Here is a 25,342-nt window from a genome sequence, read left to right on the forward strand (position 1 = left end):
TGAATGACTCCCTTACACTTCTCATGTTTCAGGTGGTTGATATGGCTGTCCAGTCTTGAAAAAGTATATCTAGAATAGCAACATGTCCAAGAATACACACATCTGTCACTCACAATTAGTGCAGTCCCGTAGCATTTCCTCTTATTGATCAGATTAACGTCTTTGTCCATTCAAAACATCCTAAATCCAGCAAATGTGAGTGTTGCAATGCTGTAACGCTCCGGGAAGCACGTCAGACTACACTCGCTGTTATAGAAGAGTCCGCGTGGGTTTTCTCATCAATACGCTGACAGACAGATGAGGCAAACACTCGGTGAGCTGCAGCTGAGAGAGCATCAACATATGGATAATGAAGTGGCCCTGAGTGACATCGCCTGGAGAAGTCTTTATTGATATTATCTCACTGGATAAGCTAAAGAGTGTATTACAATCTAGATAAACTGCTTAAGTGGAGATCTTCATCAATGTTTTCTGGTTTTATCAGATACCAAGAAGCTTCTCTGCGGCATGGCTTCCATCTGAGCTGGAGTCCGGGTTACTCGTACTTGTAGCAAACTAAGGCAGATTGCATCAAATTTGTGATATGGCCAGTTTACGTTGCTTTATGGAAACAAAAGTGCATATAAAATGTTTTTAACTGGATAGTAGAATCTGGAAATTGCTTCTTCACATGTTTACCTTCAATAATTCTGTCATCTTGACTGTCTTGTTAATCTGCCATTGCATTCCTGACAACATCTGTTGAACATCTGTGCATCACTCCTCAGATGTATTCATTTTTTTCCCTAAGCCAAAAAATGACCTAATCGTTCTGGTGTTACAGGCTGGATTTGTTTCTTTTTTTGCTTCTTTGTTCATACAGCGGGTTAAACTTGTAACTGAAAATGGAAACAAGGCCAGTGTGTACTCCCTCCACACCTCCTCACACACTCTATATTTTTAGAAAGGCAGCCCCAGATAGCACGTCAGCCTCCCCTCCTGAACTCAATGCATTTTAAGCAGACTTATATTAAGCGTAACTCGTACTGACTGAGTAATCCCGATGTGCCAAAAGTTAATAGCAATTTAGTGCACTGGCTTCTTACTGTATATTTAATGCCTTTCTCCTCGAGGTTGTTAAAATATTAGTCACATGTTGTTGTCTAACCCCCCTCCCCTTCTTTTAACACAAGACGCATCCATGTCCAGTGCCAGAGGCCATGCAGTAAACCACATGTAATTTATGATGGGGTTTCCTTTCCGACCAGTCACCAACTGCCAGCAGGGAAGCTAAAGCTCGCCTTTACTTTGGATGGACTTGCTCTGTCTGTGTGACGGAAAAATTGATTGGTCGCATTAACAAACCTTTATTGCCCTGGCATCAAGCCAAATGACTGACTCTGAGGGGACGAATGGCTTCCACATCAGCGGGTTCTCCAAAGTCCACAGTAAATTAAAATAGTGTTAAAAGTAATGCAAGGCTGGTTCTCTGGAGGGCAGAGCTGTGAGTCTGGTGCTAATTTAGTACTTCCCCGAATGAAACCGATGCATCATGGTGGTGGCTCCTGGTAATGAACTTCAGTTCACTTCAATTCAATTGTCTCACGGCGCTTCATACTGTAAGGTAAAGACCCTACACTGATACAGAGAAAACCCCACCAGTCAGGTGACCCCCTATGAACCAGCACTTTGTCGACAGTGGGAAGGAAAGAAGCGTGTCCTGTCTGGCAGCTTTTGTAAGATTTGAAGTTACAGAATTAAGTTATAGTGTAATATATGTTCCCTTGTTTATGCATTTATTCAAACGCTATGCATTCTGTTTACCTGGTAGAGGTGTCAATGATGTTCACCAGTGTTTATACATTAAAAGCTGCACCTGGATCAGTTCAGTAGTCTTGTTGTTGCTACTTCACTGCTTCCATCTCATTTTTCTGTACTACTACACGTTGGCGATTGCTCTGAGCCTTTTCAGTTGGCAGTTTTCATTCTGTAACTTTAGGAAAGAGTCATTTATGAAAAACTCTCATTCTGGTGAAAACTGCCCGACTCACACTGTCTGTCACAGTAACGGGCACGCCTTCATTTGGTTCTGTCAAAAGCTTCAGTATCGTTGCCGTTTCTTTTTTCTCCAGCGAAGCTTTTCAACATCACTGCTTCAGTGTTCAGATCTGAGAAAGCAACAGAGTAAAACAAGTACATGCTATAAGCAGACAGTTACATTCACTGGTAACTGAATGTAACCAGTGAATTACTTTAATCTAGCCGATGCTGTTTAGCAAAAGCTGTGAAAATGTTTTCACTCTTTCTTTTCTCTCTTCTTTCTCCTTTAAGGAACTGCTCTGGTTGTGCAGTGGGACCACGTCCACCTGCAGGACAACTACAGCCTGGGAAGTTTCACCTTCCAGGCCACATTGCACAAGACTGGTAGGATCGTCTTCGCCTACAAAGAGGTGGGGAGAGCGAGATCACACAAAAGCTCAGCTTCTTACTGCGCTCATTTCTGTTTGTTTCTTTTTCTGACAGCATCGTCAGATAGTGGTTTACCTCACTGTTTCTAGAGTCAGAACTAAACATTAAAAAAATAGCATTCAGTTTTCATTACACCCCCTACTTGGACCAGTCCCTGAATTTAAGTTCTCTTTTCCACTTAATGTATCTCTCTCCAACACACAGCATCACGCCGGTTATTTCTTACCATTCTGCTAATGGTTTTTATACTTTTTTGGGGTTTGTTTTCAACTAAAAGTCTTGACAAAATTGCCAGTAAATTTAAATTTTTCAAAATTGCACACCAATTTTTATTTACCAGATACTTTCAAGTAGCTATTTTCAGAAAAACTGACACACAATCATCAAGAAAAAGATAATATTACTTACATTTAAGTGGCCTATTTCTACCTATTTTCTGTCACACATATATTTTCAGATTAATCTATTTATAGATGTTCAATCGGCAGAAGCTCATCATACATCTTATACGAGATAACGCCTCCAAGCATGCTCCTGGTTCTCAACTATATATGTTCCCCCAGTTCTACAAGCTGTTCGTTCTCATTTACATGCGCCACCCTGCTTCCCCTTTTTAATTCTTGAACTTCTTAACTTCTATTTAGTACATGGGGATCTGCCAGGCCCGGGAGCCGCCACCAGTCCTCTTCAAGGCCTTCCCCAAACCGCAGCTCAATTCATGTCCAAGCATTCACCTTTATCTACTAAAACGCTGTCAAACCTCATACGAGGATGTGAGCCCAGCGAGTGAAATGTTTTTATACTCTTGGATTTGTATGAGGTCATAGATAACAGCAGCCCCACGCTCCTGCTATTCAAACCTCCTGCTTACGAGGGGCAGCCAATCAGAAGACAGTTTGCTTAAAGGAGAAGCTTAAATGTTTCAGACAGAGGATGAACTCAAGGTCTGCTCCACGTCCCAGTATAAGATAGATACAGATTATTTTGAACTGTAAATCGTACAAAGTCTGTAGTAAGAATAAAACGAATGATCTGATAGTGGCCACAAAAGGTCTCCTTAAAACCGTAAACACACACAATCTGTTTCCCTGATGTTTCTTTTAACAGTATTACTCATTTCTAACATTTGGCCCTGCCCTGTTGTTTTAGTTCAGTGAACAAATACCCAGTGTTGATGTGTTTTGACTAAAGGAGCGATGCCAAAGTGACCGACAAAATGAGTTTCTCAAGTTTAATGGCAGCTTCTCAAGAAAAAAATCAGTTAACGCCTTACCAGCTTTTTCCATATGCTTGATTAGGTTTTGGCATAATCTCCACTAATGTTACAAACTCTGGGTCACTGCACGCCCCAACCGTGTCCGTTAATATCCACATTTCAAAAATGTCTTGAAAAACAACCTAATTGAAGAGAGAGAAAAGAAAGGTCATGAAAAACCTGAAGAGCCCGCTGTTGGAGTGTGAAATTTCCTAAGCCATGATAAGATAATTGCAGTGGTTATAACAGCGGTGCTGCTTCTTTTATGCTCGAGCTCGCTTATGTAATTTGTTATTTTTACCTATTAGAGGATCTGATCTGAAGGCTGCTGAACTTTTTTCTCCTGTTGTTTCACATTAGGCTGGCATTATTATGGGTCTGAAAAGAGCAGTGTGACTATCAGTCGTGATCTGTGTGCACATAACCTCGATGATTACGAGTTAATGTTGAGTACAGCTGAGCTACTATGTACTTTACGTCACTTTAAATTCCTCCTCCATACAAACTTTTGTTGTGTTTAGCTGCTTTTCTGAATTAGTGTGTACGATCAAAATACTACATTTTACCTTATATAGACTTCTGTTTTTCTATTTGTAAGTCTTCACAAAGCTGTTGCTCATTTCTGTCCCATCTGTGCCTGAAATGTTTATTCTATGCTCCAAAGATAGCCATATGCTTATTGAAGTAGCATGTTGCCTCAGCAGATTCCTAAAGGAGATTGTCAGCACTTCTACGCTGCTGTGGCCTGTTTGCATTTCTCAGCCTGTCTCAGACTGATCTTCGTGGTCATGGTAATGATTTCCCTTTTTCTATTTCAGATCCCCGTTGAGGTGTCACAGATCAGCTCTGTCAATCACCCGGTGAAAGTTGGCCTGTCTGACGCCTTTGTGTTGGTCCACAAGATCCAGCAGATACCCAGTGAGTCTCAAAATCAATTCAATGCCCTAAAATTTCTTGTGCATATTAAAACATCTGGATAAATCCACATGCTGTCTTTGCACCATGTTTGGAGTTCACATTGTAGAGTGGCTCTGAAAAATGGGATTCTGACTAGCTCATGAGCTACGTAGAGGTATAAAAAACAATTCAGGACTGGATCAATGTCTGTGTAGCATCTGTGGCAAGCGAAATGCTATTATATCAGATTTCAGGGTTTTTGTAGCAGCTCATTATAGCTCTTTATTTCTTTTAAAGCCTCTTTTTCTTAGTACTCAAAGTCGTTCATGAGGAAAAGTGAGAAAAACAAACTACAAAGCATAAATAAAACTGCAAATAAAAACAGGAGCTTAGCCAAAGGTTACATTTCAGTTAGTGTAATAAGAGTTTAACTTTGTGTCACAGCTCTCAGTTCAGCCTCGTCCATTTGGCTTTAGCTCCAGCTTGTCACCACCTTTTCTCCCCACTGCTCTTCAGCCTCAGTGGGCACAGCTCCACATCTGCCTGTTTCTTTCTTTCTTTTTATTTCCAGTTACTGTAATTTAAGCCCATTACATTTAAAGCAAATGCAGGAGAAACACTTCAAACCATTTCATTCAGAGTCAGACTCTTTCGCTCTCACCGGCTCTGATTCAAAGTCTGCTGCAATAATGAGTTGTCAAAGGTGATTTATTCAGTAATTTAAATGGTGTTGTGATTACATCTGTGAAACTTGGATAGCGTTTATTTGTCAAAGTTAATATCTCGGGGCTTTTTTCATCCTTTCAGCGGCAGCTTTAAGTTCTCCGCAGTATGTAGTGAGAGTGGTTGTTTTGTAAGTTTAGTTTGAGTAAAATAAGTCTCACAAAAAAACACATCCTCTTGGCATGGTAAGAGTTTCCAACTTTGTTTTCTGGCATGTCCCAGGGTCTTTCATAGAGGATCTCTTTGCAGAAGGCTGCGGTTGGCACTGAGAGATTTGAATATCAAACCAGTTAGCACAGTCCTCCTAGACTTTATAAACCAAACTGTCTTTGATGCCTCTGACACAGCATGATGAAACCAATGTGTGCAACTGCTGGGCTGTGGAGTGATGAAATCTTGAATGGAAGCATATTGAGACTGAGGTGTTGTGTCGAACATAACTCGTGTCTCCGAGGAGTGTGTGTTCTTGTCTTTATGGCAGATACTTCATTTCTATCAGGAAAACCAGAATGCTAAAACAGTTTCGGTGGTGGCATCAAAATGAGGAAACTGTACTTCTTTTCGACACAGACGTATGTTTTTCTTGCCCATATTTAAATCATACAAAGTTGTTGTTGCACGGATCATATGTAGCTCTACTACTTGAAATTCGTCACGAGTTTCCAAACATTAAAGGACAAAGACAGAACCAAATCCTATTTCAAGCAATAAACTAAACCACAGCTATCCCTGACAGATTTTATCATCTATCATTAAATTCATTCCTCACTTTATATTTTGTTTTGAAACCTAAATCCTGCAAATGGGTTGTAAATAAAAAACATTTTTAAAAACTTTCCTAGCAGAAAGGAGACAAACACACATTTCTGCTGCTGTACTTTAGATTTTGACCAAAACAAAAAAGAAATATTGTTAGATTCATAAAGACACAGCTTAAATTTTGATAAATTCACCACAGTGAATTTTAAGTCAAACAGATGTGATGGTTAAAATGCAGATTTTGCAAGTCAGTCACCTGATCTCGACCCAATGGAGCATGCTTTTCAGTTATTAAATACAAAACAGATGCAGAGAGACGCACAAGCAGCAACTGAAGGTAGCACAGGTAAACACAGTCATGCACATTGACATTGACATTGCAAAATTAGGATTGTGAATAAAAATTCCTAAACTGTTCATGCAAAATTTTTGTAAAAACTCCTTGAATTAAAACTGAAAGTCAAGACTTAAATCATATTTTTATTGTTTGATTTAAAATCCACTGTGGTTGTGTACAGAGGTAAAACTACAAAAACTGCATCTTTGTCTGAAAAATTATGAACCTCTTTAGTTTTAGTCCATGACTATTCAATAGCCATAGGAGGGCTTTTGTGAATATCACCCGTCTGCAGTGACTGTAAAGAAAATCAAACTCTTCCATTAGCTGAAACAAACAAGGCTTTGTTTTCTCACAGATGGTATTTGCAGAGTGCACTGACTCATGTCCATGTTTGAAGGAAAAGGGCAGTATTTGCATCCTGCACCTGTCAGTCCAAAGGGCCTGATGTGCTTTATAAACTGCACAGCAAGACTCTGTGGAGAAATTGAACGATATTGCCTGTACAATCAGAGATTTTTCATAATAATAAAGAAAACTATTGGAAATGACCTTTAATAGGGAAAAGGAACTAACCTTTAGAAAAAGAACAAATCAGCAGTAATCATGAAAAAATTAGGATGATGTATGGGAATAGTTTATATGTTACATCAAGTCTCCCTTTGTTCTTGCACATACAATCGAAGTGGAGGCTGCAAAATATACTGCTGATAGAGCAGTTTTTAAAGTGAAATCCAAAAAAATATTAGACTTTTGATCAATCTGTACTCCAGATCACACAACATGAGCCATGTGCCAACATTTTATATTCTGCGGTGACTATTTTTAGCTGATAATGACATTCGAACCCATCACCAGCTATCAGGAGAGAACAACAGCTAACAACAACACCTAATAGCAACTATGTGGCGTGATCTACTGGCAGTTAAACCCTGTAATCTTACAACTTAAAACCTTAAGAAGAGATGAGCTCTCGCTTGTCCTTTCCATTAAAAGGAAAGGACAAGAAAATTTGGAGAAATTCCTAAAAAAAAAAAAACATACAATGAATTGCTACCAGAAGTCATAGCATGCTATTCCAATCAAGCTGAACGTCCTGGTAATACATTTTGACATATTTTCACAACCTTGTCATGACAGATAAATAAATGTATTCTAATGGATGCTCCATAAAGTGCATTAAGTCATAATAATATAGGGGGAAAATGTAAAAAAAAAGTTTGCCTGCAGCCAGTTAGATTATACAACATTATTGCATTTTTTAAGCTCAATGAATTTTTACCCATGGGCAGACCAACCCACAGCCCATCCAGTAAAGGAAGCGATGAGTGAATATATTTGTGGGTGTCCTGTGTAATTAACAGGTCAGATACAAGCACTTATTACAACACAGACTGTAATATGCTTTTAATGCTAGCTTAGACTTTATCATTAGTCACTCTTAAAATGAAGCCAAAACCACCTCAGCCATTTTCAGATCTTTGTTTCTGTACCTGGATTATTTAATCCGTGTAAACTAGAGAAATCTGTGGTATTCTGTTTACATTCATTAATGCTCAATAAAAAGTCTTCTAACTATTAAATCAGGTTTATAAAATGTGCAATTGAAAAAAGAAGTACAGTCCAGGTTAGCAACACTGTTTACTGTCTTTTCAGGATGTTTGAAGATAATTTAACTAAGCTTTTTTTTTTACATAATTGATGACGCATTTATGCAAACTGGGCTTTGTCTGATAGTATCACTGAAGGTAGCTAAATTCTCATTAGGTGTTATTTATGTTGTTGTTGAGACCAGGCTATAATTGATTTAATTTGTAGCTTCTTATCACCTTAAACCACAGATCGGAGAAGCTATACAGTCTGCCCAGACATCAGCAGCCTCAGGCTGTGGAAATGACCTCTCTCTGGCCCACACCACACCATTAGGCACCTGATAATCCTTTAGCTGTAGGCAAAAGGAAGTCAATCACCAGGGGAGCAGAGGAGGGGAAAGGAAGGGCGGTTGTATTCTCAAGTTGGGCTGAGCTGGCTCACATTTTGCTGCTTTGATCAGCCGTCCTGTCTGTAATCAAAATAAGCAGTCTGCAAGGAAACAGTGTCGTACCACATGAGGGGCACAACAATTTCCACACCAAGAGTCTCTCAGTCAAGTGGAAAAAAAGGAACCTAGTGCAGAGAAGTTATTCAAATGTGTCAAATGCAAGGGTGTTGTAAAAGTTTAAAGGACTTTTGTTGTGCTATGTAACTGACTTAATCTAAAGAAGCAACAAGGGTTGGATTCAATTTCTTTGGATTACAAATCAGGATTTATCATACACAATGATAACAGGAAATAATGTGACAATCTTTGCCATACGAGCAATCAAAATTTGACATAAAGAATTTACTTTTTATTTAAGTTGCTTTTCCTGCCCCCTCTTCTTTCTAATGTACTGTGTGTTAACGTTGGCTGTGTTTTGAATATAACTAATAGGCTGGGCAAAACCAGTAATGTAAAATGTATCTAATTAGTTAGCTTAGCTTAGCTTAGCTTAGTTTAGCTTAGCAAAAGCCCAGCACATTAAAACCATAACTTTTTTGTGGGGATTAAACAATCATGTTACTAAGTGAGCTCTAGAGGTGCTGGTAGGCAGCAGGTTTTGGTAGCTTCACACAGAGTTGGGCTAACTGCTTTGCTAAGTTAAACTGAGCCAAGCTACGCAAACTATCTGGACTCTGTCCATGTTTAATAGGCAGACACGAGAGTAGCATCAGTCTTCACACCTCACTAACTTAATAAGCTTAAGCTGAATAGCTTTAACTTTAACACAGTTTTACCAGTTGGAAATATATTAGATTTTAAGGGATTTACTTGCTATATATATTCCACAGCCACAGTTTTATGTATTGAATTTCATTTTGTAGCTCATCGCCCAAGCAAATACAAGTGCGATAAAGAATGTCATGCATTGTGCATTGTCTCTGTACGCACTGCAGTGCACCTCAGTGCGATCCAGTACAGATTTACTGCTTTATTCCTGGGGCGCCTGCACAGAAAAGTCATATAAAAATCTAATTAGAGTTTGAAATAATCCATGCATTAACAGCAGGAAGGCACAATCATTATATTTGTCAAGCTACTGCTCTGGTCTTTTTTCCACTTATGGTAGCAAAGACGCATGGCCCAGACAGCCCATTGTACTCCAGCCGATATGAGTTGTTATAGGGGCCAGAATGCAATGAGAGTCAATGATGTATCTAATCAATTGCTCCATCATGCCCTGGCTGATGGCTCGCTGTTACAGATGACTGGGAAGGCAGCCTTTCAACAGGGTCTGATTGATATCAGCTCCCGGGGGAAATTGCTACCGTCCATTGCCAAGTCGTGGTCTGACACTTTGGGCACAACGAGAGGGGAGAAATAAAGTGCTGTGGTAGCATCCCATATGACCCGATTCTGCCTCCCACTCTCTTTCCTCTTTCTATAGGGATAACTTGTCCCAGTTTTTATCTCGGGGTTTGGAGGATTTGCGATGGTGGCTTTGCTGCTTTCTCACTCAGTCCCTCTTTTTTTTTTTTTCCTTCAAAATCTAGATGTGAGGCGGAGGACGATCTATGAGTACCACCGTGTGGAGCTGACTAAGACAAAGATCACCAACTCTACAGCTGTGGAAATGATGCCTTTACCCAGTAAGCAGAATTAATAGTAACAGTTTTTGGTTTGGGCAAATTCTTTATTTTTGTATAGGCTGTAGACCTTTTCCTTGGCCATGTGTCTAATTGGCTATTGACTGCATAAACTGTTTCCTCTTTTTTAACCTTTCTCCACTGCAGCCTGCTTGCAGTTCACCAGCTGTAGCTCCTGCATCTCCTCACAGATCAGCTTCAACTGTAGCTGGTGCCATCGGCTCAACAGGTTGGATATAAGAACATTTTTACTCTTACAAAAGACATCTTTTATTGTCCTTTTCACATTTCCACCTAGTATGTTTTCACAGGCAATTATTGTAGCATCTTTACCTTACAATATAAAGCACCTCGAGGCGAATTTTGTTTGTGAATTAGCACTAAATTGAATTGAACTGAACCATTAAAACTTGCCTAGCACATAGGCAAAGTGCACATACTTTTTGCCTGTGTAAATAAGAGAGAATGCAGCAGCTAATCTTTTGACTAGGCCTTCAAAGGGGTCTCGTGATATCACCACTCTTCTTCTCTTTATGTTGGCTTCAGCAGTTTTAAGCTACACGGGATAATTTTTAGGGCTCCACATGGTCGAGCACATGGGGGCATTAAAAATGCACTGCAAATTTATGAGATTGTCCCTCCCTCCAGACTCAAACTAAAGGCAGGATGTGCCCTTAGCTGTGCCTTTGTTGGCTCCTAAACTGAAGCTGTCTCCTGTTAAACTAAAAACCTGTGGACACTCTGGATGCCTTTAAAAAGCAGCAGACCCATTCATCTTTTAAGACTTGCTTTTGAGGAGTTTTCATTGTATTTGTAATTTTTTTTCTCCATTTATTATATCCTTTATTTATTTTTACATCGTCATTTATCATAAAGCAGCCTAGCCCTAAAATACAATTCAATTTTCAATATAATTTTATTTATATAGCGCCAAATCACAACAGTTGGATTTGCATTGTAACCCTACAATGATACACAGAAAACAGAGAAAACCCCAATACTAAATACTAATACTAATAAATATGTAGAAGTTGTATAAAATATTTGTGCCTGCTGTGTAATTTTTGGCACTCACAGTGCCATAGGCAAGGTTTATACAAAGTTTCCTCAAGAATGGCCCATTTGTCTAGGAGGAGATGGTGAACAAACAAACACTATGATCATGATGATTGGTCAGTTAGGAATGATGCCCATGTCCAAACAATAACTAGACATTAGAAGCATATTTAAAGCGGAGCAGAACCCCACATGCCAGTATAAGAAGCAGCTGGTTGTGTTTGTTGAAGGCGAGTGCTGTCAGGTAGCCACTTTAAATTGTCTTCTGCTCCTCACTTCATGCCTGAAATCCAAAGTGACATCCCTTATACTCACAAAAAGGCATTTTACTACAATTGAAACTGGTACGTAAAAGCTAAAAATGGAGGTGTACACTGTATATACAACACTGTCTGTTGTTCAACACCTTTTATCATGAACGTGCTGAAGAAAGTTTTAATCTGACTTTTTTGGGTGGACCACAGTTCCATACATTAAATTGCTGAGTTTAACTCATTTGATTACATGTAAAATTTCTGTTTAATTGTATTATGTAAGCACAGTGTAGAACATTAAATGTAATGAAATCTGATCAAGTGAAAGTTACTTTATTGGTTTATCGGTCTTTTATCAGTTCCCAGAGTCAGAACCAGACACGGAGAAGCTGCATTCAGCTTTTATGCTCCTTATATCTGGAACAAACTCCCAGAAAGCCTCAGATCAGCTGAAACACTCAGTTTATTTAAATCCAGGTTGAAGACTCACCTGTTCTCAGCTGCATTTGAATAAAGCACCAAATCCACACTTTAAGCTTACATTTCAAAACTTACATTTAACTACTGATTTTATCTACTGTTCTGATTTTATCTGTTTTGATTTTATATACTGTTGTTTGTTGTTTGTTTGTTAATTAGTTAGTTAGTTTATTTGCTTGTTTTAATCAATTTTAAATCATGCTTTTTATTTGTTCTTGTTTCTAATGTCTCTGTAAAGCACTTTGAATCACCTTGTTGTTGAATTGTGCTATACAAATAAACTTGCCTTGCCTTGCCTTGCCTTACATTCAGTTATATCAGATCAGGTCAACTAGTAATTGGAAGATTGAATGTTAGATTCCCAGCTGCTTCAGTCTGCTTGCCAAAAATCCTTGGTCAAGATAGTGAATCCCAATCATCTGTGCTGTCAAAGAACAGTTCCCAACTTTTTAGCTCGCTGTCTCAACAAATTTGCAAAAGCTCTCTGGTTCTAGACCATCAGGACACACAAATCGCTGGGAGGGTTTTGTCAGGCAGCATTATTATATTTTATTATATTTTTGTATTTTCTAATTATTTTTGTAATTTTCTTTAGCTTTAGGTAAGTCACTATGGCCATTACAATAGAAACACAGACAGAGATTCACAGTCTTGTAGACATCCATCCAGGGCCAGGGAGAGGGAAGTCTGGGTGTCTGCTTAAAGTGCTGCCCCCCAGGACTGAAGCCTTAGTGAAAAGCAAGAAATGGATGGAAGGACAGACGATGGAAGTTATTTAATTTATTGGCACTATTATCAAATATAGCCGTGAGTCTAATTGTACTTTTTATTTCAGCCCTTCTTTTCCAGCTTTCTTTGACCTTTTCTCTTTTAATATTTTTAATTTATACAATACTTTTAGAGGTCTGTTTATCCATTACAGTTAATGAACTGTTAATTTTCCACTTAAATGTGCATTTATTGTTCCACATATCCACTGACTACTGCAGAATCCCCCACGTGTACACTTCAAGTGGGTCTAGAGGGACTTGTTGGTAAAATTTTATCCAAACATATATATTTGGATCACAGATTTACATATAGTAATATAATGTGATTATTCTGAAAAACTTGTGTGTTAGGTTTTAATTTAATCAGGCAGCTTCACATTTATGCTACGCAGCAGTGGTTGTAGTCTTTGGAAGAGAAAGCGACTCACTCCGACATTCATTCAGTTCACACCTGTTCTGCCAACCTTTGCTCTACTTTTTATCATTTCAAACAAAAGTAAATATTTGAGCTGCTAAAGAAGTGTTGGCGTTCCTCCCCAGAATTTCCCGACAGCTGAAATGTGAGCTGTGGTGGGTTTTATTTTATCAAATAGAAAAGTCTGAGCTAAACAGACACCGAGGATAGATGGTGGAGGAGTTTATCTTCCCTGTAAGTTAAGGAAGCTTGGACCTGACTGTCAATGGGTGTCTGCTTTTCTGCACTTTTATTTTGTTGAAAATATTTTCGGAGATTGTCGTCAGTGTTTCGGGGGGTTTGCCGTTTGACCTTTCGAGCTACAATCGCTTCTTTTCCTGCGGCGCTGCATTTTAAACTCCTTGATTAGTGAGCGTTCATCTGCCAATCTTTTCCTTTGGACTAATTATTTATTTGGAGTACTTAATGAAATGTGTAGCTCTTCTGCTCTGTCCGCTGGGAATTGTTATTTTGGACTTCGAAGGGGTATTGGGAGTTGACTTCCCCTCTGTTTTGCATTTTGAATGCCCTCCCCTTTGACAATCTAATTTACAGTTCAATGATATGAAAAAGTGCTTTTCTGTTCAGCAGTTTATGGATGCGGTGGAGAGATACTGTACGCCTGTAGCAGGGATCTCATTAAGCAGCATTTTAATTAGCTTTCCTACTGTGTTAATGTGTAACTGTTCAGCATCACTCTGCCCTTTGTATCCTTCAGCCATTTCCTTTGAAAAAGGCAAACATGCTTTAAACACGCACTAATTAAAAACTATGGCAGCCTCGCTGGCTCTGGGGGTTAATGAAAGAAGCTGAAATTTAAAGGGAACGTCCCTAACAGACTGATCGCACCGTGGAGTGCTGTGAAGGTGAGAGCCTGGCGCCTCTTTCATGCTAAGTTACAAGGTGAATCAGTTTGCTGTGGCTGATGTGGACTAAAGCGGGTTAATAAAGCATGACAGACATTGCCGTGGACTCACAGTGGGCCGTACGTGCCAGAGCCTCTGAATGCTGATGTGCTTAGAGGTGCAGGGATTTGTTTACCTAAAAAAACACAGCTGGTGTGCATCACAAATGGGTGTTAAGGAGACGAATGTTGAATTTTAATTTGTGGTAGCCTCACACCAAATTGTTCCTCTATAGTTTTTATGTGAAACGGCACACAGGCTCACCAGTCTGAGATTTTAGATCTCAAAAGTCCTGCTTTACTTAAAAGTAAATTCTAAGCAAAGTTTACTAATGAAGCAAAACCAAAAAGTAATAAACTACAGGTGTGTTTTCATTAATCTAAGAGTAGCACACACGTTTTTATTTGCACCTGTTCAGCTGCTCATTAACCCAAATATCTAATCAGCCAATCACATGGCAGGAACTCACTGCATGTAGGTATGTAGACGCCAGAGGATAGCATCCACTGCTTTGAGCTGACAGGAAGGCAACAGCAACCAAGGTGGGCCGCCACCCTGGGTTCCACTCCTGTCAGCTAAGAACTGGAAGCTGAGGTTACAGTTTTTACAGGCTCACCAAGATTGGATGATAGAAGATTAGAAAAACATCTGATTTGATGAGTCTTGATATCTGCTGCAGCATTCAAATGGTCGGGTCAAATATTGACACAATCAAGTTGACAAGAAGGATTTACACTTTGGGACCCTTAGCACCAACTGAACTTTTTTAAATCCCACACTTAGTATTGTTGTCCATGTCCATCCCTTTATGACCACAGTGTACCCATCTCATGATGTCAGCATCAAGCACAATTATCTCATACGGGTTTCTTGAGTTCTCTGTACTCAAATGGCCTCCACAGTCACCAGATCTCAATCCAACAGAGCACCCTTGGGATGTGGTAAAATGGAAGATTCACATCATGCATGTGTTCAGCCAACAAATCTGCAGCAGCTGTGTGATGCTATCATGACAATATGGTCCAGCGAGACTGGTCCAAGAGTTAAAACTGTTTTAAAATCATGCTTTTGGACCTTGTTGAATATGAAGAATAAAGGCAGTTCTGAAGGTAAAAGGGGGTCCTGGTACTAGCAAAGTAGGAAAGTGATAAACTTCCTATAAATACATTTCTCTCTAAAAGTAAATCACTGAGAGCAGAATGAACTGTCACCATCATCTAATGTTCCCTTTATAATGTTAAAGTAATACTGCTCTCAGGGGTAAACAGCCTATGCTGAGAGAAAACTACAAGCTGTTGGCAGAGAGCTTGTAGTTTTCTTCTAGGACCTTCCACAGTGGGATAATCAGCGAGAGAGAGAGAATTATCCTGACAGACATGTTCTGAAAAAGATGCATCAAAATGATTTGATTATATGAAAATTTAAAGGGTTAAAACAGTTTTATAATCATTTCTGTCATGCAAGGAATGACTCCCTCTAAGAATGAGTCAGAATGAAACCTAATATCACGATCCAGCCATCCTGCTGTGATTGTTGAAAACCTGAGCAGAAATATTCACCTCATGGGTTTATTTATATTTAAATGAAGCACCTCAGCCCATTTCTAATTAAAGCGCTGTGGGCTCGCTGTCTTAGATGGCAACCGGCTGAAATGGATGCCATTGAGAAGAAACAAAGCCACGAGCTCCTTTTAGAGACAGGTTAGACCAGACCTGCTCAGTAATATCGCGCCTCATTCTGGCTGCTCCGCTGCCCTCTCAGGGGGGAAAAGCAGCCGGGGGGAAATGGGGGATTAAGCAGAGGAATCTGTCTCGCCTGATTGAACAGATGGAGTGATTTTTTTTTTTTGGGATGGGGGTAAAAGAAATGGGATGATTAGAGAGGTAGAAAGATGAGAATGGACTTCTTCTGATAAAGTCATTACCATAACAATATGTTCTCTGGAGAAATGGGGCCTGCTGGGGATGCATGAGATCCTTTTGGGCTCATAGTGTCCCTGCAGCACAAAGCAGAGATACCACTGCTATCGTGCTTTGAACTGCCGTGTTTCTGCCTTGCGAGCTGGTCGTAGGTTGTTTTTATCCGTGTGCATGTCAGAGCGAGTGGGTTTCCTGCTTTGCATGCTAACTTTTTCTTCCACACAGAAAATCCTTTGAGAGCGTAGACAGACAGGATGATGGCGAGCTCACCAGCAAGCGAGTTATAATTTTTATCCTTTACAGCAGGCAAGATTAGTAGCTGTTGCCTCGATTGCTGTCTGTCTTTTCAAATTGTATGGTTACGCATAGTTGACTCAGCAGGACCCTTATCCCAAGGCCTCATGACCCCTTGAACTTCCCACTCACAGACCTTCGCACTTTCCCCTTTAAGCTCCTTGAATCCAAAGCTCAGAGGGTGGCAGGGAGTGGGAGGTGTAGATATTTTCTTCCCAGCTTGCTTCAAAGTCGACAAACCTGAAAGTATTATTGAGCTTAGCTTAAATTACACTATGAATGTTTAGAGGGAGCACTCAGCTTCGTTGTACTTACAACCATGAGGAATATGGCTCAGCTTGGAAAATAATTATGCAGCGCTTTTTAGAAAGCCTGACAAGAGCCACAAAGAATCTTTTTAGGCTTGAAATGTGAAATTTGGGGATAGACTGTTGGCCTGTTTGGGATAGCAGCATCCTGAGTTTGATTACAGTGAGAACTTTTGTTTCATTTTAGTCTTCCTTTTTCCTTTTCCACTTTGTTTTCCATTTCCATGTTTTCCAAACAAGGCATAAAACTCAGAACAGCTTTATTGGTGAGGCCTTGCAACAAAACAAACTTAACACACGTCTGTAACTAAAAAACAAGGACAGGCTCACGCAGATAATATATACACAGGAGTAGATCGGATACATTTGTGGAACACAGCTGAACAGAATCTGACTGTCGAGACAGGGGAAGCAAAACTGAACATCACACACACAAGACAAGAGACTGTCAAAATAAAACAGGAAGTAACACACACTGAGACTCAGACTAAGACAAGTGAACTTGAAAGTGAGACTGGGGTTAAACAGACATGGAGACATAACAAACCAGGGACACAGTTGGGGAGACTGGACATAGAAAGCAATGAATTAGTGCCGTCGGCGTTAATCTCTGTAAAATGACGTTAACGCCATAACCGCATTAACGCTGCAAATCCCCGTTAGCGAGTTAACACGGATCGCCCCGTGCGTGGGGCTGCACGGCGATAACACGTTAACAAGCTAACCGTGCTAACGCTCGACATCACCATTCAAAAAAAAAATATTTTTTTGTTTTTTCATTTGTAGCTAGAAATTACTCTGCGAAATTGGATATGACAAAAAAAAGTTTTGTTCATACATAGCACAACATACTGTATAATCTCTTTTAATTCTGTCCTTGCAACTTTGTTGGAATTATCAGACAGCTCTGACCACCGGTGTGCAGACCAACTAATGCTTGGCCATATATACTCTGGGTTTTGATTTAAAGCAGGCTTGCAGGCAACATCGAAGCTCTTGACTTCTGGTTTTAAGAGTAATGTATCCTGCTTGGCTGTGATGGGTACCCTACAGCAGTTGTGCTCCAAACACTGTTAGTTATTATAAACAGTTAGGATGGAGCCCCTCTGCTGGATTAACTAAATCCTGACTATGACTCTAAATCTTTCCTGCTTTATGTTTTGTTTAAAAAACGGTGTATGTTAGTGTGTTCTGAAAATCCTCAACTTTGGTTACACTATATACATACACTATAATCCCACTCCACTTCCACCTTTATTAGACTGACATATGTGCTGTTTCCTCTGCTCTCAGATGTTCCACTGGCTTTGACCGCCATCACCAGGACTGGATGGACAGTAGCTGCCCAGATGAGGTGAGTGTCACAATAAGCAGCCTTTACATCATCATACCTGATAGTGATTTCGACAGTTCAGGATGGTGAAACATCTAAATCTGTATCAGAAACATAACAAAATGTCTCATCTTTTAGACCAAGGACAAGATGTGTGACATCGCAGACACTACGTACCTTTACCCTTTCACCACCACGGTTGCTGCCAAAACAACACCCAAAGGGAAGGAGGCCACTGCGGGCAGGGAAACACCCTCCACCTCCCACCCCCCCACCAGCGTCCCCACTGAAGGTGAAGTAGAAGTAAAACGTTGGATCGCGGCCACAGAGCATATTGTGCTGTGATCGATGCTCCATTCTGGCGAGATGTTAAATGAAGTGCATGCTCTGGAGCTGCTCTTTATTGTTATTGATGCGTTTCCTGTTTTGCAACATGCACAAGACACATGAATATGTGCTGCAGCTCTCTACTTAAACAAAAACAAATGTTCCAGATGACAAGCAGCGGAGCGCTGTGCTTGTACCAACTTTTAAAGAAGCAGATCGAATTAGGACAAATCCCACCGGTCGAAAATGGAAGCACCCACACAGACCTGGGATCGTCTCACATTGCTAGCTCAGTCTCGGTCTTTCATGCCTAAGAATGTGACAGATCTGTTGACACTTAAAAATATTCTCATCCCTCTGTTGTTCTTTTCAGTCATTTTTCAGGTTATTTATGAGGCGTTTTGCTGTTTGACTCTAAAGACTAATTTTCCTTTTTGAAGCCTTAACATGAGTATATCAGAGGGACAGCTCAGGCTGAGGTGTTTTGGACGTGTGCGGAGGAGAGATAGTGGATATACTGGACAAAGGACGTTAAAGATAGAGCTGCCAGGTGTGAGGAAGAGGAAGACCACAGAGAAGATTCATGGATGTCGTAAAGGAGGACATGCAGAGGACTGGTGTGACACAAGAGAAATTCAATACAAACAATATAGAGCATTTTCTCTGAATTAACCAAAAATGTCTTTTATACATAGAGGACATTTTGGCTACCAGAACTTTTCCGAACATACCAGAAGATAACCAGTTCCAGATCAGGTTACCATGGTGATTTAACCAGGTTAAAAAGAGAGCCGCCTTCGCGATACTAAAACTCTGACTTAAAGATCACTAACCCGTTAGCGTTGCTTCGTAGCGCACACCTTTGATCAAAACACAGGTGTGTTGCGCCTCCTTTCGTGAAGACGGTATGAACAAACGGTCGCTATGGATCGTTGCATCACACACATTTCCTCAACTTGTGCAAAGGTCGAGAAAGTCACGTTCCTTTAATATTGCACCGCAAAGTATTGAGCACATGATTCAGTGCAGGGAGATGAATCCAGACCGCATAATCTCCGAGTTATTTAATGCAAATCTCTGTGGAGGCAGCAGACAGCAGTCTTTTGCTGATGATAGGAAAACGGCCAAGGTGTCCTCTGGAGTTTGTTTACTCCCATTTCTTCGCCTCCAGAGATGCCAGGGTTACGAGGAGTCGGTTGAATTTATCGTGCCAATTTTCGGTTCGTTTCCCTTTGTATATTACCTTTAAACGTTTTATTTCAGTAAACAGCCAGTTTATCTTAATCAGCTCCAGATGTGAATCGTAAGTGAATCAAAATGATAGGAAAGGCCCACCTACCCTTGTCTCTATGTATGTCACCGTATAAAAACACTGTTTATTTTATTATATTTTTCATACAGGTAAATCTCATTGAGACGCGAGGTCTCATTTCTAATCAACACTAAAATCACACAGCTGGTACATTGTGTGGTGGTTTTTTCAGTTGTCTTGCTTCCATGTGATATTTTTTGGAGCTCTATCTTTATTCAATTAAAAATCGTACCTTGTACTCATTAATTAATTAATGTGGGTAAAAAAATTATAAACGTGTTGGAGTAATAACTAACAACATGCCAGTACTCAACCCCATTTGTCTGTACTTAAAAGACCAGGCCAAAAATTTGATGTTTACTTGTTCAAGTGGCTCAGTAATTTCCTGAAATAGCTGGGAATTGTAGGTTTTAGTAAACACTACTCTGTGTTGTGCAAAACGCATTTTTGTGGCTATTTGGAGGAATTTAAGTCATCAGGATGGTGTGTCGCTCATAGACTCATGATAAACTAGAGTGTCTTTGTTCATTTGTGTTATTTTTCCATAGCTTTTAGAAAGTAAACACATAGGAATATGACTTGAACAGGACGGAGTTTAAGTGATCTGCCTCGCCTGAGGGGACTCGATGGAAAAAAGGTGTAATTAGGGCTCTCTGGAAGTTTTTTAGTTAATGGTGTGGCTCAGTAAACACAGCAAAACAATCTTTCCCAGTCTCTTCTATTGGCTCGTGCGAGGTCAGGGCTTTGTTTGACCTCAGATGTTCTGACTTTAAAGTCTAAGATTAAAGCTAATCATGTTCTTGTGGGTTATTACTCCTTTACAGTGAAACCCTCAAAGTGTCTTGAAAGTCTCCAGCTTCCTGCAGCAAATTCTTGTCCATTTGTTTTTGTCTGTGCTGTTCTCGTTCTGTTCATCTCTTTTATTTTGTGCTTCTGGACGAGCTTTAACTGAGTTTAAAATTTTTATTTTCTAACAACTAAATCTTAAAAATGGTCCCCAAAAGTGTAGTTAGACTAAAAAGACTTTCCAGTGCATGTCTGCAGTGTTTCTGTGCTCTACGTCTCGATCTCATTTGTCCTCCATTTTTAATTTTTTTATTGAACTTTCTACATTAAAGTCTGGGTTATCTTTTTATTTTGTATTTCCCCCCAAAAAAGAAGCATTTCTTTCATGGCTAACTCCGGCAGTGGCCGACCTTTTCCATCGCACACCCATTAATCATCTCGTGGGGGCTGAGTTTAAATGTCTGGGCCATCGCGGTCGGGGTGCTCGACGCGCTGCTGTGATGAGGATAGATGCGGTGAGTTCACGAAGGGAATGGGAAAAACGCCTCGCTGTGAGGCAAAACACAACGAGTTGTCCCACAGATCAAACCGGGGCGTGGTGAGAGGCCTCGCAGACAGCATGAGGAGTAAAATGCACGGCGTGCGTATGTGTTAGTATCTGTGAGTTCAGGAGGTCGTGCTGCGGTGTTTACATTTGTTATCACCCACGGTCTGACAGTGGATCAGTTTCGCCAGCTATCCCCTCACTTGTCAGCTGCAGGGGTCAAAGGTCAGCTTAGATTACAGGCTTGGTGGCTCATGCAAAAGCTGCAGGTTGACATAAGAGCGAAGGAGGTAAAAAACAGACTGGAGAGGATGAATGTGTCTGCGTGGGTGGAGGCTTGTTTGGGTGTAAGAGATGGAAACGTCTCGTCTTTCACTCTGCTCACGTTCAGCTGTACTTAATATGCCTCCCTCTGAGGAACTAGTCACTTATAAAGTGAATGGAATTTTTGCAGTAATATGTATTTTAAGCCATGATAGCTACACGGCACTGGGGATAGTTGTAAAAGCAGTTTATTTCCCACCTTCCACTGCATGTACAACCTCCGGTAGAATTAAAGCAATGAAAAAAAGGTCTTATGTCTTACCAGGTCAGGTTATTTGTTGATGTTTTTCTCCACCTTTTTAAGCCCTAAACACCTCATACTTATTTAACATTAAATCAGTTTGTCCCCTATTCTATAAAAAGATGTGTCTGCTAGCTTTCTCCTTTTTTCCATAGACTTTAATGTTTTATCAAAATGACTTCCAACACAGGGGAAAGTAATCCGGGCAGCGAAAACAAAAGGACAAATACAGGAAGTAAAACTAAAATCTAGCTACCAAAATAAACTGTGGAGTAAGAACATGGGGAAATTAGGACTAATTAAAAGATTGTAATATTCTCTGGGCACATGTGCAGCATGTATACATGAGAATAGATTACAAAAAACAATGCTTTTTAAATTTTAAGTGCTTCCGGGTCATTTATACTCTGTACGCCTTCACCTATATAGACATTTCTGTGAAAGAAGAGCATGTAATTGCTTTGTTGGCTTCCTCGTACAGAAACAGTAATATCAAATTCACAACCCTAACTCTGCTGCGCGACGTGCAGCCACTTAGAGAACAATATCTTTTAATGATTCATTTCAGTCGCTAAAATGCACTTGCTTTGCTCTTTTTAAAAACTGAAATCCTTTCGAATTAAATCATCCGGTGAAATGCATCTGTGTGATGTGTGGGTCAAATTTGCATAATGCGAATCCTATGGTGTGTGTAAATGGCTGCTACCCTTCGAGGAGAACTGGGTCATGCTACATTTCCATATTTCACATGTATAGTTAACCCCAGACTGCTTTTATGTGCCGAATTGGGAATGCTAAGCCATTATATTCACAGCTTTCATTTTTAATAGGATGTTAAATATAGTGAAAGAAGCTTCGGCTCATTTGGGACCATCAGCGAGTTGTTTATGTTGTCAGAAACAAACAACAAAGAGAAATATTGATCATTGTGTCTGATGCTCGTGGTTCTTTCTGTTTTTGTCTCCTCACAGATGACACCAAGATCGCTCTGCATCTCAGAGACAACCAGGGTAGGTCCCCGACTTTCCCTTCTGTGCCATCCAATAACTGTTGAGGTTAAGCCGCTGCTGCTTCCTGTTGTTTTTATTATTGTTTGTTTCTCTGTCTCCTGGTTTGACTTTACCGCTGAGGCATCTGTCCCTGATTGCTTTTTTATCTTTTGGGGGACATGTGGCTCAGTCAGTTGATAAACTTTATCCAGCAGCTCACTGTAATGCTTTATTGTCCTCTGTGGGTCCCAGCGATCAATTATGGTGTCTGGACCAATGCGAGTAAAAACAAAATAGAATAGAGGCAGTAAGCCCTTTGGCCCGGTTGGATTTAGTTAGCATCATATGAAAAAGAAAGTTGAGCCACTATTAATTTTAAGGGGAGATTCAAAACATCACACTGTCATTATTTATTTAACAAAATTTAGGCCAAAATGCAGGAGAAATGTGTGAAAATGTATTGCTTCGTCAGTTTGCTGGTGTGGAGCATTCAGGTGTGTGGTAACACAGTGCCAAAACCAAAACCCAAAGCCTCAGACTACAGGGTTTAAGTTCATGACTGTACAATTAGGAATAAAACAAGTGTTGCTTATTTGGAAGGGTTGCCAGGAGAAAGCCTCGTCTCTCTAAAACGAACATGGCAGCAAAGCTTAAGTTTGCAAATCACAAGACTTGTTTAACAATGTCTTTTGGACCAAAGTTGAGATGTCTGACCATAAAACACAGCACCATGTTTAGCAAGACACACCCATCAGCATTAACACCTCAAACCAACTGTCAAGCATGGTGGTGGACTTATGATGACTTGGACTTTTATGCAATAGCGAGTTGATATTCATTAATTTTACAGTCGCAGCTGTTGTTCACTGCTGCCACCTACATGCATCAGTGCAACAGCACAAGTGACTCATGTGATTTCCTGTTTGGCTATTCATTTGCTAATATTGTCTCATAAATACTAAGAAATAGGATTATTCATAACTTCCAGCTGCTGTTTTATCAAGTGAGGAGTTATGATGTTAAAGTTAATTCACCATCATTATTGTCTTAGAGCCACAGTATTATAAGTCTAGCTGCTTTTTGTAAACAGTGATGTCTACTGACTGCTAAAGCAGAATTTTCTGATCCTGTGTAAAATGTTCTAATGATATGAGATAAAAACATGAGAACAATGCCCTTTCAGCATAAAATGTACATAAACCATGAACATTTATAGTCGTACAAGCAAACTCAAAACATTCCAATTAGACTTTCGGGGATTCAAAACCATCCAAACTCCTGAAATGACTTTGAACTCCATCAGTTTTCGGAGATAGCCTCTCAAATGTTTCATTTCCTGCTCGAAAGAAAATGGAAATCCACGGCTTCTATCACACTTTCATTACACAAACGCTGCATGTTTCCCATCACTTGAGCACTCTTGTGCTGGCGCCTGGTGCTGCGATGATATCTCTTTGCATATTTTTCATGCATCTACCCTTTATCGTCGCATACCTGGCAATGGTGTTATTCAAGGTGAAGCTAAATTGTGAGGAAAGGACTGAAACATAAAAAGCGAGAAATTATATTGGCTTTTCCTCTGTATTAATTGTATTGCTATTGTAACGAGTGGGTGTTTATGAAGTTGTATTTAATCAGCCTGCTTCCTGTCAGTTTGTCTGGGTGATCTAGCATGTTTAACTCACATCACAGCCAGGTTTGGTCTGACCTTGAAGGTGACAGGAAATGCTGAGGTGATTACAGCTCCAATAAGAGCCAAGATAAGAAACAACAGGAGTGAGACGCCCTTTTTTCAGGAGCTGCTTCTCAGCGCTACTTCTCCCCGACTCCTATTTATAAAAAGGCTGAATTATAGGTCTGCTCAGTTTGTGTTGTTGGCTTCCTGAAACCCATTAGCCAAGTGAGAGAACAGTTGTACTCCCCTGCGCCAACCGTGGCACTAATGTGGAGCTGAAAATGAACAGATTGGCTTGGTTTCCTCTGGTCTCATTTGTCCTCTCTCAAAATCTCTAATGTATTTTATTGCTGTCTAAGAGCTCTGTCGTCCATTAGTGCTTAGGACCTAGCAGTCATAAGGACAAAGCTAATGAGGAATGAATTCGATGTGCTGTACACCTACCACTTTGTCCCTATCCAACTGTACTCCCACCATTACAGTATTCATATACTATATTTTCACATTATATAAAATACTTACGTATTTTAAGCCACGTGTCAGTAAACTGAAGTATTTCTATAACTGAAGTTACACCAATGTAAGCTCTTTTTGTGATTAAAAAATAAGAACATTTAAGAATTATTTTTTTTGCAAACTTGATATTTTGTGGTTGTTTTGTAGACAGCACTGGTTCCCAGCTGTCATTTCATACTCCCAGCAAAGTATCCAGTCAGACAGGCTCAAAGACTCCTCTGCCAGCACCACCTCTCATCTTTAGATGTTCATTTGAGCCTGGAAAAGTACTATATTCAGCTTATCATTAGCAGTGGTACTACTTCATAATACTCTCCATGTATTAGTGATCAATAGAAACTGTTTCCCAGACTGCCAGATAATTATTTTAACAGCTAGCCAATGATTTCCAAGTTTTTATTCTCAGTTGTAGCTAGCTACTTCAGCTGTTTATTGGTAGGTTAGCCAACAGTTTCATCTGTATATACATACTTTGAGCAAACAGTTTCAAAGTGTGGAATAGATCAAGCTGTCTGGCATTATAGAGGTAATTAAAATCATCAACAGTTTATGGTCCAGTAAATTCATTTTAATGTGTATGATTCTGAAAACAGTTATGAAAAAATACTTTATGTGCCCCAAAAGGTTGATTTTGTTCCTCTGGACGTAGTGTTTTCAATGGGAGAAACGTTTCATTGAAATCTTGACGCATCTGGATGTCCAGATAAACAGAATCAACCTTTTGGGATTTACTTACCTGGATGATTGAGCATGCATCAAGGCAATGCTTT

At 39.9% G+C, this 25,342-nt stretch overlaps 1 protein-coding gene across 1 annotated transcript in view; it reads left to right on the forward strand.

The window, feature by feature from the left end:
• Window positions 1–25,342, forward strand: part of plxdc2b (plexin domain containing 2b) — a 109,485-nt gene that overhangs the window by 80,979 nt on the left and 3,164 nt on the right. Inside the window, exons 6-12 of the mRNA XM_026179804.2 lie at window positions 2,311–2,429; window positions 4,522–4,621; window positions 9,993–10,088; window positions 10,233–10,314; window positions 17,819–17,879; window positions 17,997–18,150; window positions 22,364–22,402. Coding sequence (XP_026035589.1) covers window positions 2,311–2,429; window positions 4,522–4,621; window positions 9,993–10,088; window positions 10,233–10,314; window positions 17,819–17,879; window positions 17,997–18,150; window positions 22,364–22,402 — 651 coding nt within the window. The remainder of the gene's footprint in view (window positions 1–2,310; window positions 2,430–4,521; window positions 4,622–9,992; window positions 10,089–10,232; window positions 10,315–17,818; window positions 17,880–17,996; window positions 18,151–22,363; window positions 22,403–25,342) is intronic.

This window comes from Astatotilapia calliptera, chromosome 9 (genome assembly GCF_964374335.1).
Source record: "Astatotilapia calliptera chromosome 9, fAstCal68.1, whole genome shotgun sequence".
In the NCBI taxonomy this organism is placed as follows: domain Eukaryota; kingdom Metazoa; phylum Chordata; class Actinopteri; order Cichliformes; family Cichlidae; genus Astatotilapia; species Astatotilapia calliptera.